At 41.1% G+C, this 15,162-nt stretch overlaps 1 protein-coding gene across 1 annotated transcript in view; it reads right to left on the bottom strand.

The window, feature by feature from the left end:
• The window catches only part of LOC309978005 (elongator complex protein 1-like), a gene marked incomplete at both ends in the record, with an annotated part of 35,318 nt that extends 20,453 nt beyond the window's left edge, over positions 1–14,865 (bottom strand). Inside the window, 11 exon segments of the mRNA XM_082864376.1 lie at positions 2,572–2,665; positions 3,639–3,762; positions 4,831–4,898; positions 4,902–4,921; positions 5,230–5,249; positions 5,251–5,324; positions 7,886–7,971; positions 11,251–11,331; positions 11,997–12,078; positions 13,764–13,916; positions 14,716–14,865. Coding sequence (XP_082720502.1) covers positions 2,572–2,665; positions 3,639–3,762; positions 4,831–4,898; positions 4,902–4,921; positions 5,230–5,249; positions 5,251–5,324; positions 7,886–7,971; positions 11,251–11,331; positions 11,997–12,078; positions 13,764–13,916; positions 14,716–14,865 — 952 coding nt within the window.
• Between the last annotated feature and the right edge of the window lie 297 nt (positions 14,866–15,162).

The raw sequence follows: 15,162 nt of genomic DNA, 5'->3' as shown, positions 1-15,162 counted from the left end.
AACAATACTGTATTGTATACTTGAAAGTTGCTACGAGAGTAGATTTAAAATGTTCTCACCGGGCTTCCCTGGTGGTGCAATGGTTAAGAATCCGCCTGCCAATGCAGGGGACATGGGTTCGAGCCCTGGTCCGGGAAGATCCCACATGCCACGGAGCAACTAAGCCCGTGTGCCACAACTACTGAGCCTGTGCTCTAGAGCCCAAAAGCCACAACTACTGAGCCCGTGTGCCACAACTACCAAAGCCCGCGTGCCTAGAGCCCATGCTCCACAACAAGAGAAGCCACTGCAATGAGAAGCTCGCGCACAGCAAGGAAGAATAGCCCCTGCTCGCCGCAACTAGAGAAAGCCCACACGTAACAACGAAGACCCAACACAGCCAAAATAAAGTTCTCACCATAACAACAAAAATGGTAATTATGTGAAGTGAAGGATGAGTTAATCAACCTTACTGTGGCAAACATTTCACAGTATATGCATGTATCAAATCATCACATTGTACCTTCTGAATGTACACGTTGCATGTCAATTATATCTCAATAAACCTGGGAAAAAAAGACCTAATCATGTCAAAGCCAACCTTTGTTAAACAGGTGACACACATAAATGAAGATTTTAATTATATTAAGGAATTTCTTTTCTTTAAACATCTCCCTGATCACTAATTCTTAACTCAGCAGTCACAGCAAATCCAACCTAGTTCTAGAACAAGGCTACTACAATACTTTGACCTAGCTTTGGGTTAAGTTAGACTACATGCTCATGCTCTGTGAAGACAGATGTTGTGGCTGTTCTTGCAGCAACACTTTTATCCTGAGCACATCACAGAGCCAGCCATTAACACCTGGTTAGTCAGTGGTTCTCAACTCTGGCTACACATTTAAAAAATCACCTGGGGACTTTCCTGGTGGCGCAGTGGTTAAGAATCTGCCTGCCAATTCAGGGGACATGGGTTCGAGCCCTGGTCTGGGAAGATCCCACACATCGTGGAGCAACTAAGCCTGTGCGCCACAACTACTGAGCCTGTGCTCTAGAGCCTGCGAGCCACAACTACTGAAGCCTGTGCACCTAAAGCCCGTGCTCCACAAGAGAAGCCAACCCAATGAGAAGCCCGCGCACCGCAACGAAGAGTAGCCCTCGCTCACCGCAACTAGAGACAGTCCGCACACAGCAACGAAGACCCAATGCAGCCATAAATAAATAAATAAATAAAATTATAAATAAATAAATAAATGTCAGTGTTTACAAAAAAAATCACCTGGAAGCTTTTTTTTTTTTTAATTAATACTGATGTATAGTCCCCATTATAACGCACTGAGAGCAACTCTGAGATAAGACATGGATAGCATTTTTTTTTCTAAAGTTGCAGTCAGGGTTGAGAACTATTGTGTTGAATGAATAAATGAATGAATGAGCTTCTTAATAACATTTCAGTTAGTTCTATTGATTAAAACGTTTGAAAGCCACTCAGAAAATAATCAAGTAAATGAAAAGATTTATGAAAAAAATGTTCAGTGCACTATTGATGACAGTGAAAAATTACAAAACTTTAAACGTCTAACAACATAAGATTAATAAACTGTAGCATAAATGAATATACAGCAAGTTAAAATGATACAGATAGATATCTGAAATGGAAATAGTTTGTGACACACTGTAAAAGCAAGTTACAAAACTGCAGGTATCATACCTACATATTTAACAAAAATGAGATCACAGCTATACTGAGATGTATACATAAAATCAGGAAGACAAGAAAATTTAAATAGTGATTATTACTGAGTGACAGAATTACGGAAGAACTTTTTTTCTTCCCATCTTTATTTTCTAATGCTTTCACATATTACATATACACTGAAAAATACTTATTTACAATTTGATTTACCATTTAAAAGCTACAGAAGATTCTTACTTATATCTAATCTCATTTCTCTTTCACTTCCACAGTATTCCTTTGGCTAGCATTTTGATTTGCTACACTGGTACCATCCATGAAGAGAAAGCACTGATGACTTGTGATGGTTAATTTACATGTCAACTTGGCTAGGCTATGGTGTCTAGTTGTTTGGTCAAACACCAGTCTAGATGTTGCTGGGAAGGAATTCTGCAGATGTGATTAACCTTTATAATCAGGTGACTTTAAGTACAGCAGACTATCCTCCATAATGTGGATAGATCTCATCCAAAGAGTTTATAGAGTCTTAAGAGCAAAAACTAAGGCTTCCCAGAGAAAAAGGAATTTTGTCTCAAGACTGTAACACAGAATCTTGTCCAAGTTTCCAGACTGTGGGCCTGTCCCACAGATTTTGGACTCAAGATTGCAACATCAACTCTTCACTGAATTTCCAACCAGCCAGCTTACCCTGATTCTATTTCTCTAGATACCCTGCCTGATACATAACTGAAATCCCTCCCATCAAAAGCTAACCACTCCCTCATCTCTACCTACCCCCCTCAGTTATCTTTGATTCCATTATAGGACTAAGTGAAAGGGATAAAGGAAACTCCACGGCCTACTACTTTCAATTACATTTTATGGGGCAGAAGGCTGAGATACTAGAGCTGTCTTACCATAGGTTTTTAGAGTGGAATTTTCTTCCCTCTGAAGGTCTTCCAGCCATACTGCAAGCACGGTGGAATCTGCATTCCAGAGAAGGTCATTAACCTAGTAGGGAAAAAAGACCTGTCACTGGCCTTTACGTATTTACCTCAAAATCTTTATGATAGCTAAATTCCCTGCTCTCACAAGTCAAATAATCCCACACTTGAGTTGATTCCTAGCTGTAAATTACTAACCTATGGAGTTATTAAACAAATCTCTGTCATCATATGTAGAGGACTTCAAAAAAAATGCATTATGTTTAAATACTTAACCAAATGAAGGTGACATTTTTAGACAATCAGGGAAATTTGAATATGGACGAGGTATTAGGTAATATTAAGGAATTATTACTAATTTTATAAGGTGTGATAATGGAATTGTGCTTATATAAAGAAAAATGTTCTCAACTGTTAGAGAAATGAATATTGAAAATATGATTTTTAAAATTGAAACCCTAGGAAATTTTTACAAAGAGTGTGTGTGTGTGTGTGTGTGTGTGTGTGTGTGTGTGTGCGTGTGTGGGTGCGCCAGAGAGTGAAGAATAGATGAAAATAATTTTGCAAAATGCTGGTATATATCTGTTGAAAGTAAGTAATAGGTACATGGGAGTTCATTAAGCTCTTCTCTCAACTTTTAATATATTTAAATTTTCACACAATTAAAAATTACCATGATTTGTTTCTGCTCCAGCAAAGATCCAAATGGTACACAACCTCCTTAAGGTTTAAATGTTAAAAATGACAAGTATCTTTATCACTGGAAGAATTATGCTTTTCTCAAAATGAACAATAAAAACTGACATTTTTATTTCCTTTCTGTGTTTTATCTAGGGTGAGGAAGGAATGCTATTTCTTCCCTGCAAAATCTCCTTAATAAAAACAATTTGGTGTGTAAAAAAAATTCAGTCATAGGAAGCCACTATTTTTATTACTGTCTACTCTGGGGCTTCTATTTACATAGCCATATCAAATACAAATCTTCTCTATAGCTGTGGAAAGTCCTCTAAATGTGATGGTAAAACAACTCAGGCACCTACCTTAACCTCATCTTTGAGGAAAGGAAGTGTAAAATGTCCATGGAGAAGTCCATTTTTCTCAAAAAACACAACATCCTGCTGATTGGGTTTATCTTGCATAGATGCAATCAAACTGCCTGAGGGCCTTAAAGCAAACCCAGAGTGTCAGAGCATCCAAAAGCTCATCCAGCTGGCTAAGCACAAGATGAAATTCAGAGAAACAATTCTTTCAGCAAAAACAAAAAGCCTCCATCCAAGGAAGTTTTAAATCCCATGTTTCCTGGCAAGCAGTCACCCTAGTGTGGGACTGTATCTGCCCAGAGGACGTAGTGCCTTTTCCTGATTTGCACAAGGGCTCTATCTGCCCACAAAGACTCACAGATTTAGACTGCACTTGGGTGACTTTTTAAAAGAACCAATAAATTATTTAAACCATTCCCAGTATAATGTCCTATAAAACCATGAACTATTTCTTCAATTATATGACTTCAGCAACTCAGGTAGGTATTTTAAAAGACTTCTCAATCTACTGAAAACACCTTGATCGCCCCATATTGTTTACATTTGTCTCTAGTTTTAATTCAAATACATTTCTCTCTTTGCTCTGTCATCCAATTGCCACTCAAATATTGGTGGGAAACAGATGTCTAAGACCTAGAGACCTAGGTTTTGCCTGTAACAGATGCTACTGAGGCAGGAAATATTTCTTCTATCTATAATCAGGACAGCCATATATCACAAGCAGGTTGTGACCTGCACAATGGTACTAGGCCAACAGGTGAATCGGGCCCAAATCCAGCCCGCGTGTTCCTCAGCAAACAGGTCCCCTTAGTGTGGGAGTTTGTGCAGAGAAAGGAAGCCCTTTCCTAATTTTCACCAAAGCTCTGCTGCCCCACAGAAATTCACAGACTGCAACTTTCCTTCTAAGCACCACTTTCTGTTTTACACAGTGGCTTCATGTAGGCCCTGCCGATAACCTACAAAACGTGTGGGCCTTGGAATGATGAGGTCTGTGAAGCTCAGAATCTACTATTCAAACCACATTCAGACTTCATGGAACTAAAAAAGAAAGATACAGGCTTACAGCCAAATGAGAAAAAGTAATTATCTCTTTGTGTTTTATAAACACCTACATTCAATAGGTACCACCACTCCCACCCTAGTACCAAGAAATTCTCTGGGAAGAAGTTACAAGGTTTCTTCTCCCACTCACTTCCGAGCCAGAGCAGGTCCCACTCCTGCCACAGGCTCACTGGCTGACTGTAAAGCAAACTCCCGGCCTCACACTCTGAACTTTCGAGCCCCTGTGTAGTAGATAGAGGGAGAAAAACAACAATGGCAAAACTTAAAGCATTGTGATAAATGTTGTCAAGTCCGAACTTCCAAACACCTTCCTTATTAATAAAAACTGTCATGGTTTCACAAAGCCAATTAGATGAATCTTGTTAAAAATTCGTATCCAACAGGTAGGAGGCTGGGCCAAATAGCCTCAAAGAACTCTTCTGATTCTTAGCTCTATATTCATTTAACACCTAAACCAGCACATCGTTACCTCATGGGTGTAATGAAAGAAAACTCTCAAAGCAAAAGGAAGAAAAATTTATTTCCATACCTGTCTCTGGGCAAACGACTCATAGCAAAAAACTCTCCATCACCACGCCAGGTAACTTGTGGTCTATGGTCATCCCAGGGCAAAGCAGACTCGTGCTAAAGAGAGGAAAAAACACAAATGTTACTGGGGGCCTTAAATGGCCCAGAACCAAACAAGCCTCAGGCTATTAAAGTTAAACCTTTTATATAAGGTTTAAGCTATCTAGAAATCGAGTTTCACAGAATCCTCAGGTACCCTTCCAGAAGGGCCCTTAGACCCAGAAGTCGAGAGAAAAGAACTTAACAAAGCAAAACAAAATCTTTCTCTGGGCATTAAAAAGTGGCCTCCAAGCATAGCAACGGGGAAAAAGAGCTACAGATCTAGATATTAAAAATAACGAGCTGAGGGCTTCCCTGGTGGCGCAGCGGTTGTAAGTCCGCCTGCCGATGCAGGGGACACGGGTTCGTGCCCCGGTCAGGGAAGATCCCACGTGCTGCGGAGCAGCTAGGCCCGTAAGCCATGGCCGCTGAGCCTGCGCGTCCGGAGCCTGTGCTCCGCAAACAGGAGAAGCCACAACAGTGAAAGGTCCACGTACCGCAAAAAATAAATAAATAAAATGACGAGCTGAGGAATCTATCAGGTAACTATACAAGGAAATTTATGTTTGTCTAAATTTAAGCGGGTAGAGTTTCATTCACTGAGTAAACTTCGCAACGCTGCACAGAGGAGTTAAGAAGATGAGAGGAAGGTGGGCAGGGAAGAGCCAGAGGAGATAAAGCCAGCAGCAGTGATGAAAACACGGACAAGCTCCGCATTCTGCAGCACAGAAAGAAGAAAGGTTTCCAGTGCCACTTGCACCTCCGTCCCGAAAGCCTTGAAGACAGAAGCCAATTCTGTGGGGTTGGGGACAAATGACCACCTGAACATCCATCATCACATTACAGTGATAGGCTAAGTCGGAATGGTGCTAGTGCCACAAGCTGCACAGTAGGGAATACACAGCAGCCTAACAAGATTTATTCTCAATGAAATCGCCCTGTGGTATACACAAACTTCCTCCAGTGAAGGGTTAGGAGACAATATGAGTTACACGGAATGTAGCCAGAAATAAAGTAAGGATGGAAAATGTAACGGCAGGCACTATATGATTTCATCTATCCTAGAAGGTCAGCTCAGGGAAATTTCCACATATAATATAGACAAAATGCTTCCATTTGCTCTGGCCTGCATCTGGGGATTATCCTCAATTCCTCTCTCTCTCTCTTACCCTACATCTGATCTATTATCAATAAATCCTGTAGCTCTATCTTCAAAATGTATCCAGAAAGAAGGAAAACATAGTTTCATCCAGGAAGGGAAATCAGAAAAAGAAAGACTAATATATACATATGTAGGAAAAGTATAAAAACATGCATGTGAATGATCAACAGTGAATGCAGGGCAGCAGCTCCTTCTGGGGAGGAAGGGGAAGGGTATCAGGAAGGGATACAGAGTGTTTCATTTCTGTCTGTGATGACTTATTTTTTAAAATGAATATTGGTGATAATTATTCTCTATGTGAAAAAAAAGAATAACAAAACAACTTGGCAATAGAAAGGAACAAAGGATCTTTCTAGGATGACTCATTCCCTAAGGTCTCTAAACAACTTCAGTTTTACTAGAGCAGAAGAGATCTGTCCATTAACACGCTTTACCTGTGAAACAGAGCAGGACCCTATGGTCCCTCTCCACCCCATGTCCTCAGCCTGCCTTTTTTTTTTTTTTTTTTTTTTGCTGTACGAGGGCCTCTCACCGTTGTGGCCTCTCCCGTTGCGGAGCACAGGCTCCAGACGCGCAGGACCAGTGGCCATGGCCCACGGACCTAGCAGCTCCACGGCATGTGAGATCCTCCCGGACTGGGGCACGAACCCGTGTCCCCTGCATCAGCAGGCGGACTCCCAACCACTGCGCCACCAGGGAAGCCCTCAGCCTGCCTTTTGTCTGCAGAAAACCTTTAGCCAAACAATAAGTTTAATCAGAGAAGTGAGAAAATGCAGAAACAAAGGAAAACAGTCCAACATGACTACATAATAATAGTTTAGTCATTAAGCACAGTCAAGGACTTTTTTAGTTCCTCCTCAAGGGGTATAGATAATATTCTGAGCCATATCCTTTGAACTGTCTTATAGATACTGAAACCCCCACTGGGTGGAAGAAGTTAACTACATGATGACCAGACTGTGGCCATGACATAAGCTGCCACAAATCCAAGAATTGGCCTCAAAGAAATGGGAACAAGCCGACCCTGGAAGTAAAGACTAACTGTACTTAATAATCAAGATGATGCTGGTCAGACCCCCACATCACCAATTTCAAGATGACTCTCAGAGCTGCCTGTACTGTTTCGGCATATAGCCCCCTCCCTCGGCCTATAAAAGCTCTTGCCCACTGGTTGTCAGGGAGGGGAGTTGGCCTTTGCACAAAAATCCGCCCCCAACACTCCCACCCCCCGGTTGCTGGCATCCAGCGGAATAAAGCAAACTTTCCTTTCCACCAACCTTGCCTCTTTATTGGCTTTAGAGTGGCGAGCAGCTGGACCCCACTTTTGGTAACACCTGGACACCTAAGAGCTCCTGGTGTGTAAGCAGAACTTCCATTTGTTCCAAAGAAAGTTCTTTATCCATCATACCAAGCTTACCATTTGCAGCTGAAAGGCGGCTTGCCTGCCTTCTGATCCATGGAACTGCATCTCCTTCCTGCCCCAGCCAACAGTGATGAACTTGCCTAGAGAACAATTGAGTGAGAATATGCAAGATAACCAATAAGCTAAATAAAATAAAAGCAGTTTCATAGCTATTCTTCATGAAGTTGGGTCCTCTGAGACCTCTCAATAAATTGACCAGCAGTCAATATTTTAAAAACCTATGTTCCATATTATATGCTGAAGTGATTTTGAAGACGTTGAAATGCCCTTAGTTTGGAAAGAGCTCTACTGCCATCGTATATAAATTCCCTTGATGACAGTCAGCAATCCATCCCCACTTTACAAGGAGAATGAAACATGAAGAATCTATGCAATACGTCCACAGATAACAAAACATAAAACTCAAGAAGACAAGAGCTGGGAACAAAATTCCGATTGTAAGTGTTCAATCCACTAAATGTATCCAACCTCCCTGCTAGTGTTGGAAGAGACCATGATTATGGAATTCAACCACTCACAGAGACAGAGACCGAGACCCCCTAGTGACAGAGGCCAAAATTAGAACACAGGGCTTCTGCCTTCCAGGCTGGGCTTCTTTCTAAATTATAATGCTGATCTTACCTGAAATATAAAGTCAGAGTTGCTTGAAATAATGCAGCCTTCTGTTGCTGAAGGTAGGACTTAACATCCACCTATAAGACGTACTACAGAGATGCCCCTGAAAGCATTGGCCAGATCCAGGACCCAATATTTCCCTCCTATAACTGATGCTGATTCTGACGATGCAGGGCTGTTTATAATTCCTATAAATTATGGGTCAGCATGACCATTTCCTGTCTGCTCTGCTTGGGCACATCCAAGTATTGTAGTACCCCAAAGCATACCTTGCTGCTGTATACAAACAGTAGTGCCTATCCTGGTGCAGACCCCTGGGCTTCTATCCGAAAGTTTCCACAGAGAGATAAAGGGTCAAGGAGCAAAGCAAGACAACTTTTCCAGTGGGATCAGATAATAAGTGGTGGAGTTACAGCAGGAATCAGTAAACTACAGCCTGCATCTGCTTTTACAAATAAACTTGTATTGGAACACACTTCTTTAGGTACTGTCTTTTGAGTGTTTTCATACTACATCAGCAAAGTTGAGTAGCTGCGGCTTCCCTGGTGGCGCAGTGGTTGAGAGTCCGCCTGCTGACGCAGGGGACACGGGTTCGTGCCCCGGTCCGGGAAGATCCCACATGCCGCGGAGCGGCTAGGCCCATGAGCCATGGCCGCTGAGCCTGCGCATCCGGAGCCTATGCTCCGCAACGGGAGAGGCCACAAGAGTGAGAGGCCCGCGTGCGGCAAAAAAAAAAAAAAAAAAGTTGAGTAGCTGCAACACAGACCATATGGCCTGAAAGCGGAAAACAGTTACTATCCAGTTCTTTACAGAACAACTTTGTCGACACCCCGGTTAGAAGAAAAATATCTATTCACCACTCCACAGAGTGACTTTTTGTACTGACAAATACATTTCTGAGACCTAAGACCCTGACTTGGACTCCCTCTCCTTTGATTTACTCTATTAGACTTCTTATGGAAAAGTCGGTGGAATGAGCCAGGTCCAGAGCACTTTCCCATGCAAAGATGTGTTGGTTACTACCTCTATGACTACCCTCAAAGCTGGATGCCCCAGAGTCCCACCCTGGGCCCTAGATCCAGCACCATACCTGCTCCCTGAGCAGGCACATCTAATCCCAAGACTATAAAGATTCCCCACATGCCAATGACACCCAGTCCACAGCTCTGGCCTCTTCTGAGCTTCAGCCCCTTCTACTCACCTGCTTTACTTGGTGATCCCATACGGCCCTTAAACAAATCCAAAAAGGAACTCATCACCCACCCTTTACAGACCAGCACTTCCCCCACCTTCCCTCTCAGATATTTACATCTTTATTTCCACCACCTGAGCTTCTGGCTAGAGTCCTACTAAACTTTCTTCTTCACCTTACATACCCAAAGCCTATTTATTTCACTTTCTAAACTGGTACTTCTCAAACTAGCTAGGGCAGGAGGGGAACCATGCACATATATTCAAAAAAAGTTTCCCATAATTCCAAAAAATGTACTCTTATCCTCATTGAGAATCAAAATTTTCCTGCATTTTTCCCTTTTCTAGTCCCACACCCACCTTCTTTATCTCTCACCTGGATTCCTGTAGCAACCTCCTACCAGATAACCCTGTCTCGTCTCTTCCCTCTCCACCAATCAATCAATCTTGCATCATCAGAACCTTTAATGACTGATATCCTATAACTTAATGTCCAAATTCCCTATCAAACTTAATCAAAATCCCTCCCCTTTATTTCATTCCACATCCATGTCCTGTCACTAGGTAATGCTGAAGTACTCATAGTTGCCTGAATAGGCCATGCTGTGTCAAAGGCTTCTATGAAACATCCCTGCCTTGGAATGAACTAATTCACTTGCTTGGACCACTCCCCCACCCTCAACCCTCATTTACCCAACACCAAATCAGCCAAAACTCAGCTCAAGTCGGCCTCTTCTGGGAAGTCTTCCGTCCCCATTACTCCCTTTCTCTCCTTATGCTACCCTAATTCCTGCACATCCTGTTATTATTGACTCCTTAAGGGAAAAGATGAATTAGCCACAGCACCAAACACACTGCTGGGTTCATACTACCTACTCAAACATTATTTCTGAACAAACAAATTATTTTTGAATGAATAAATGAGTAGCACCTTTCTAAATGATTTCTTACTTAGTAGAACAAGAAGTCATGAGGTTAGACCTCAGCAAAAGTTAAAATACCATCTCCCCTATCCTTCTCCTCAATCAGGCCAGCTTCCTGGTGCCCTCAAGTTGGCCAGAGCTTCTTATACTCAATAAGCATCTCCCCTTCAATAGTTCCACAGCCTAATGCCCATATCACCTCAGCTAGATCTTAGCAAGAAAACAATATGATGGTTCCCATGAAAATTCAGGTCTAATCAGCAGGAACAAAAATCAGCTCTCTATCCTGCCTCTCTTGTCTTCTCCCCAAAACTGTACCTCAGAAATGCTCTCCTTATTCTAGCTAGTACAGTCCTTTCCATTAAACACCCCGGCTAAGCCTGTCCTGGGGTTTGGGCAACAACTACCCAGATGATTCTAAGCACAGATCCCTATTCCCCAAGTTATTGACCAAGCCAACTCTGAGACTTGGAGAGGCACCAGAGGTATGCCTTTTAAAATCTGGAATGAACTAAAGGAATTGGGCTATCAGACAGTGAATTAAGTAAGGGTTTAAGTTCTTTGGGCTTATGACGTGCCTATTAGTGTGCAAGACAAGTCACAAAATGTTTCAAACAAAGCTACACTTACTTTCACCAAAATCATCCTGGTGGATTTGCTGTTCCATGATTGGTTCAAACTCTTTTGTCACCATAATTAGGGTCTGTTGACCTTGGAGGAGCACAAACAAGAATGATTTTGTTCTCATTTAGCAAATCTGCCATTCCGTAAGTATCTATAGCACTGGAAGCTACTGAGCTGGAGTGGAGGAGCTTATAGTCAAAACAGGGAAGACAGAATTTATTCAAAATGTTCTGACTCTCATTTTTATAAAGAAGTTTTGACTGGGTACGTCACCTAGTGCTTATTCTCAGCTATTTATGTATATCAAGCTAACATTAAAGTCCACATAGCCCTCCTCCACTAACTTCAACGATTTAGTCAGCAAGATATCTCTTCAAATGTATACCTCATCAGGGTGCTAGTTTGCAGAAACTCATCTGGAATGAAAAGACTTAAGGGAAAAAAATAGGACTGGGAGAGCAGTTCTTAGAATCAGTTTATTTTATGTAGCAACTCTTCCTCTTAGAGTAGATTAAATATTGCTGACTTTTAAACCATAACTATGGACCTTAGCAGCAACTTTTAAAAACAATATATTAAGAAGTAAAACTAAACTCAAAACCACCACATTCCCTATAGATTATCATGCTGGTATCCTTGTTCCAAGAAATGTTTTTGTTTTTGAAACCTAAGCACCCTAAAACTTAAGCCTGTGAGATATTAGGAGTCATGTTTTATAAAAGTCAAGAATTAGGGACCAGTGACATGCTTACCTGTGGCAAGAAGCACCAGTTCTTGGTCAGGACTCCAACTCATGACAGAGATACCACTGGCTACACTCCCGACACATTCCAGCTGAGAGAGACATTTCAAAATGTTAAGGGAGATATGAAAATATAAGCGTCTCAGTAAATATTTACTATGACCTTAATCAAAACAATTAACAAAACACACAAAGGTGAAATTATTCAGTGAACACTTATTCAGTAACAGGTATTAAAAGACCAGGCATGATACAGACCATAGGGACTGGAGGTGACTACGGCCACTCCATTCCTCCCGTTAAGGAGATAAAAGAGAGATAAAAGATGCCTCTACAGCAGGGTTAGGGATGTAACCGAGGTCTCTGGGAATTAAGTGGGGGCCCAGAGCAGAGACTGACAAACGGCCCCGGAGAGTCCAGGAAAGCTTCTCTGAGGAGGTGCTTTGAAGGGTAGGAATAGGGCTAGGAGGAAGAGACTGGGGGTGGGGAGAAATGTGCAGTTAAAAAGAGCTGTTAAAAATCAGCTGCAACTAGAGCATAAGGTATATATACACACAGGAATGATGGGGGTGGGAGGTGAGGCTAAAAAGGAATTTGGGGAACAGATAGTGAAAGGTCTTATAAGGCACAATAAGGAACATGGATTCTGTCTTGCAGACACTGTGATGCCACAAGCATGGAGGATCAGCACCATCTGGTGGAGACCAATGGATTGGAGGAGCTCAGTAATTAGGAAAAAGTTCTACAAAATGTTTTGAAAGTAAAAGCATATCTTTTAAATGTGAGAAATACTAATTAAGTTATACTTGATGGCTTTGATATTTATCACCATGAACTGAGAACAAGATTTATTGTTTGACTAAATGGAACCGTTAAAAGCAAAGGTGCCAGAGTTAGACTGCCAGGGTTTAAATCCCACCTGATAACTGTTTGACCTTGGCCTAGTCATTTAAGCCCTCTGTGCCTCAATTTCCTCTTCTGAAGAATGGAAAAACAACAATCTACCTCATAAGGTTGTGGTGAAGATTAAATACAATTTTGCGTGAAAAACACTTGAAAAAGTGCCTGGCACATTGTAAACATTTAATAAATGTCAGCTGCTATTATTGTCCTATGATTAGTAATATGACTTGTGATACATCCATGTTAAAGAGATCACAACTAAGGGAGTAATCAACAAAGTTTAAAAAGCTGTCAAGAAGGTGAGGATAGAAATCCAGAAACTCAGCCTTATGCTAAGTAGAGAAGGAGGCAAATGGTTGAAATCTATCTTCTCTGGTAGTCACAAGATGTGCACATAATGATAGCATTATCACCTTAGCACCTGTAGTTCAAGGACTCTTAAAAGTTAGCCATCAAGGAGAGGCTTACTCGGCATTCATAAAAGAAAACATAAGCCATATAAACACTTCAAAGACTTCATAAATCGAGAAATAAAGGTTACAACTCAGGATCAGATTCTAGTAAGAGGTGAGCTATACCATACAAGAATGGCCAGGTTTGAGTTTTTGTTAAGTTCTTATTTGGAATGTTCTGATTGTTCTAATTAATAAATGCACTAGACAAAACTGACTTTTAGAAGAATCCTGAAATATAGCTAAAGCCATGCCAACAATTTTCTGTAAAGACTTATATAATGCAAAGACTTTAACTTGCAAAATGCTTAAATATTATGGCTCCTGACATTTTAAACTTCTACGAAAAACTAGTGACATGAAACAAAAAAAGGCATTTGAGGATGCCTAAGATTTCCTCCTCACTGGTCTCTTCCACTTACCTGGTGTGTGTTGAGATTGCAAAGTAGGACATCTCCAGAGGCTGTGGCCACACACACAGACTCGTGATCCAGCAACTCCTGAATACCAACAGTGCAGCCACTTCCATCCTCTGGGAGAAAGACTTCTGCCACCAAAGGAGTGTCATTTTTCATTTTTCACCTTTCACCAAAACAAACAAATATGCAAATTAAGTCAATCTACTTTCAAAAACAATTCACAACACTTCCAGAAATACTTTTTAATGTTTCTTTTATAATATAAAAGCTTTCTAAAATGTTTTTTCCTAGATTAAAACCCAAACTTTCATTTGAGAAATATCACAACACTACCACCTTTAACACAAAACACAGTTAATATGACCTTTGTGGCACGCAAACATAAAAGCCTGGTATCTTTGAAAATATCCAATAAAACATGAAGCTGATAACTATGATTTCCTAAAATGGACATGGTATGGGGAAAGGGGACTAATAATGTAATCACCTAAAATACATTAGTAGCAAACTATAATTAAGGGAAGATATCAGAATCAACCTAAAGAGCTTTTAAATATACATAAGCTCAAGCTCCAGAAGTGAAGATTCTGATTTAGTTGGCATGAGATGGTGACTGAAACAGTTTAAAAAGCCCTACAGGAAATTTTCATCTGCATTCCCACTTAAGAACTGTTAATAGATAGTATTTACATGGTAGAAAGGGTAAAAAGTAGGGCACCCCCACAAAATACAATGTCAGAGTTTTGCCAACGTAGATTAAAACAGAAGCAGACTAAAAGATAGGGTACTAGTTAAGTTATGCCTAACATGACATCAGTATAAAGCGAAGGGAGTATTCATTTGGCGGGACATAAATTCAGAAAGATTTAAAGGACATAGTATTTGGGGAAGCAAGTTTGGAAAAAGACAAGTCAAGAGTCATGCCAAGTGCTAGCATCCTCCATCAGTAACTTACCTCTCTTGTGACAGTGTCTACTTCTATCAGTCCATGTTCTGAGCCAAGGAGCACTGTGTCTTGTTCAGTTCGGAGAGAGAAGCACTGAGGTTTCCTTGGAGCCTGAATATCCCTGAACTCCAAGCTCCAAAATAACTTTAGATTTCTCATGATGAAGCGACTCCTGAAAGAAAAGTACAAATATCTCTCTTTTTAAACATCTTTATTGGAGTATAATTGCTTTACAATGGTGTGTCATTTTCTGCTTTATAACAAAGTAAATCAGTTATAAATATACATATGTTCCCATATCTCTTCCCTCTTGCATCTCCCTCCCTCCCACCCTCCCTATCCCACCCCTCTAGGTGGTCACAAAACACCGAGTTGATCTTCCTGTGCTATGTGGCTGCTTCCCACTAGCTATTTTACGTTTGGTAGTGTATATATGTCCATGCCACTCTCTCACTT

The sequence above is a fragment of the Leucopleurus acutus genome (assembly GCF_964270905.1).
Source record: "Leucopleurus acutus genome assembly, chromosome: X".
In the NCBI taxonomy this organism is placed as follows: Eukaryota; Metazoa; Chordata; class Mammalia; order Artiodactyla; family Delphinidae; genus Leucopleurus; species Leucopleurus acutus.
This window is presented reverse-complemented; position numbering and strand designations above follow the sequence as displayed.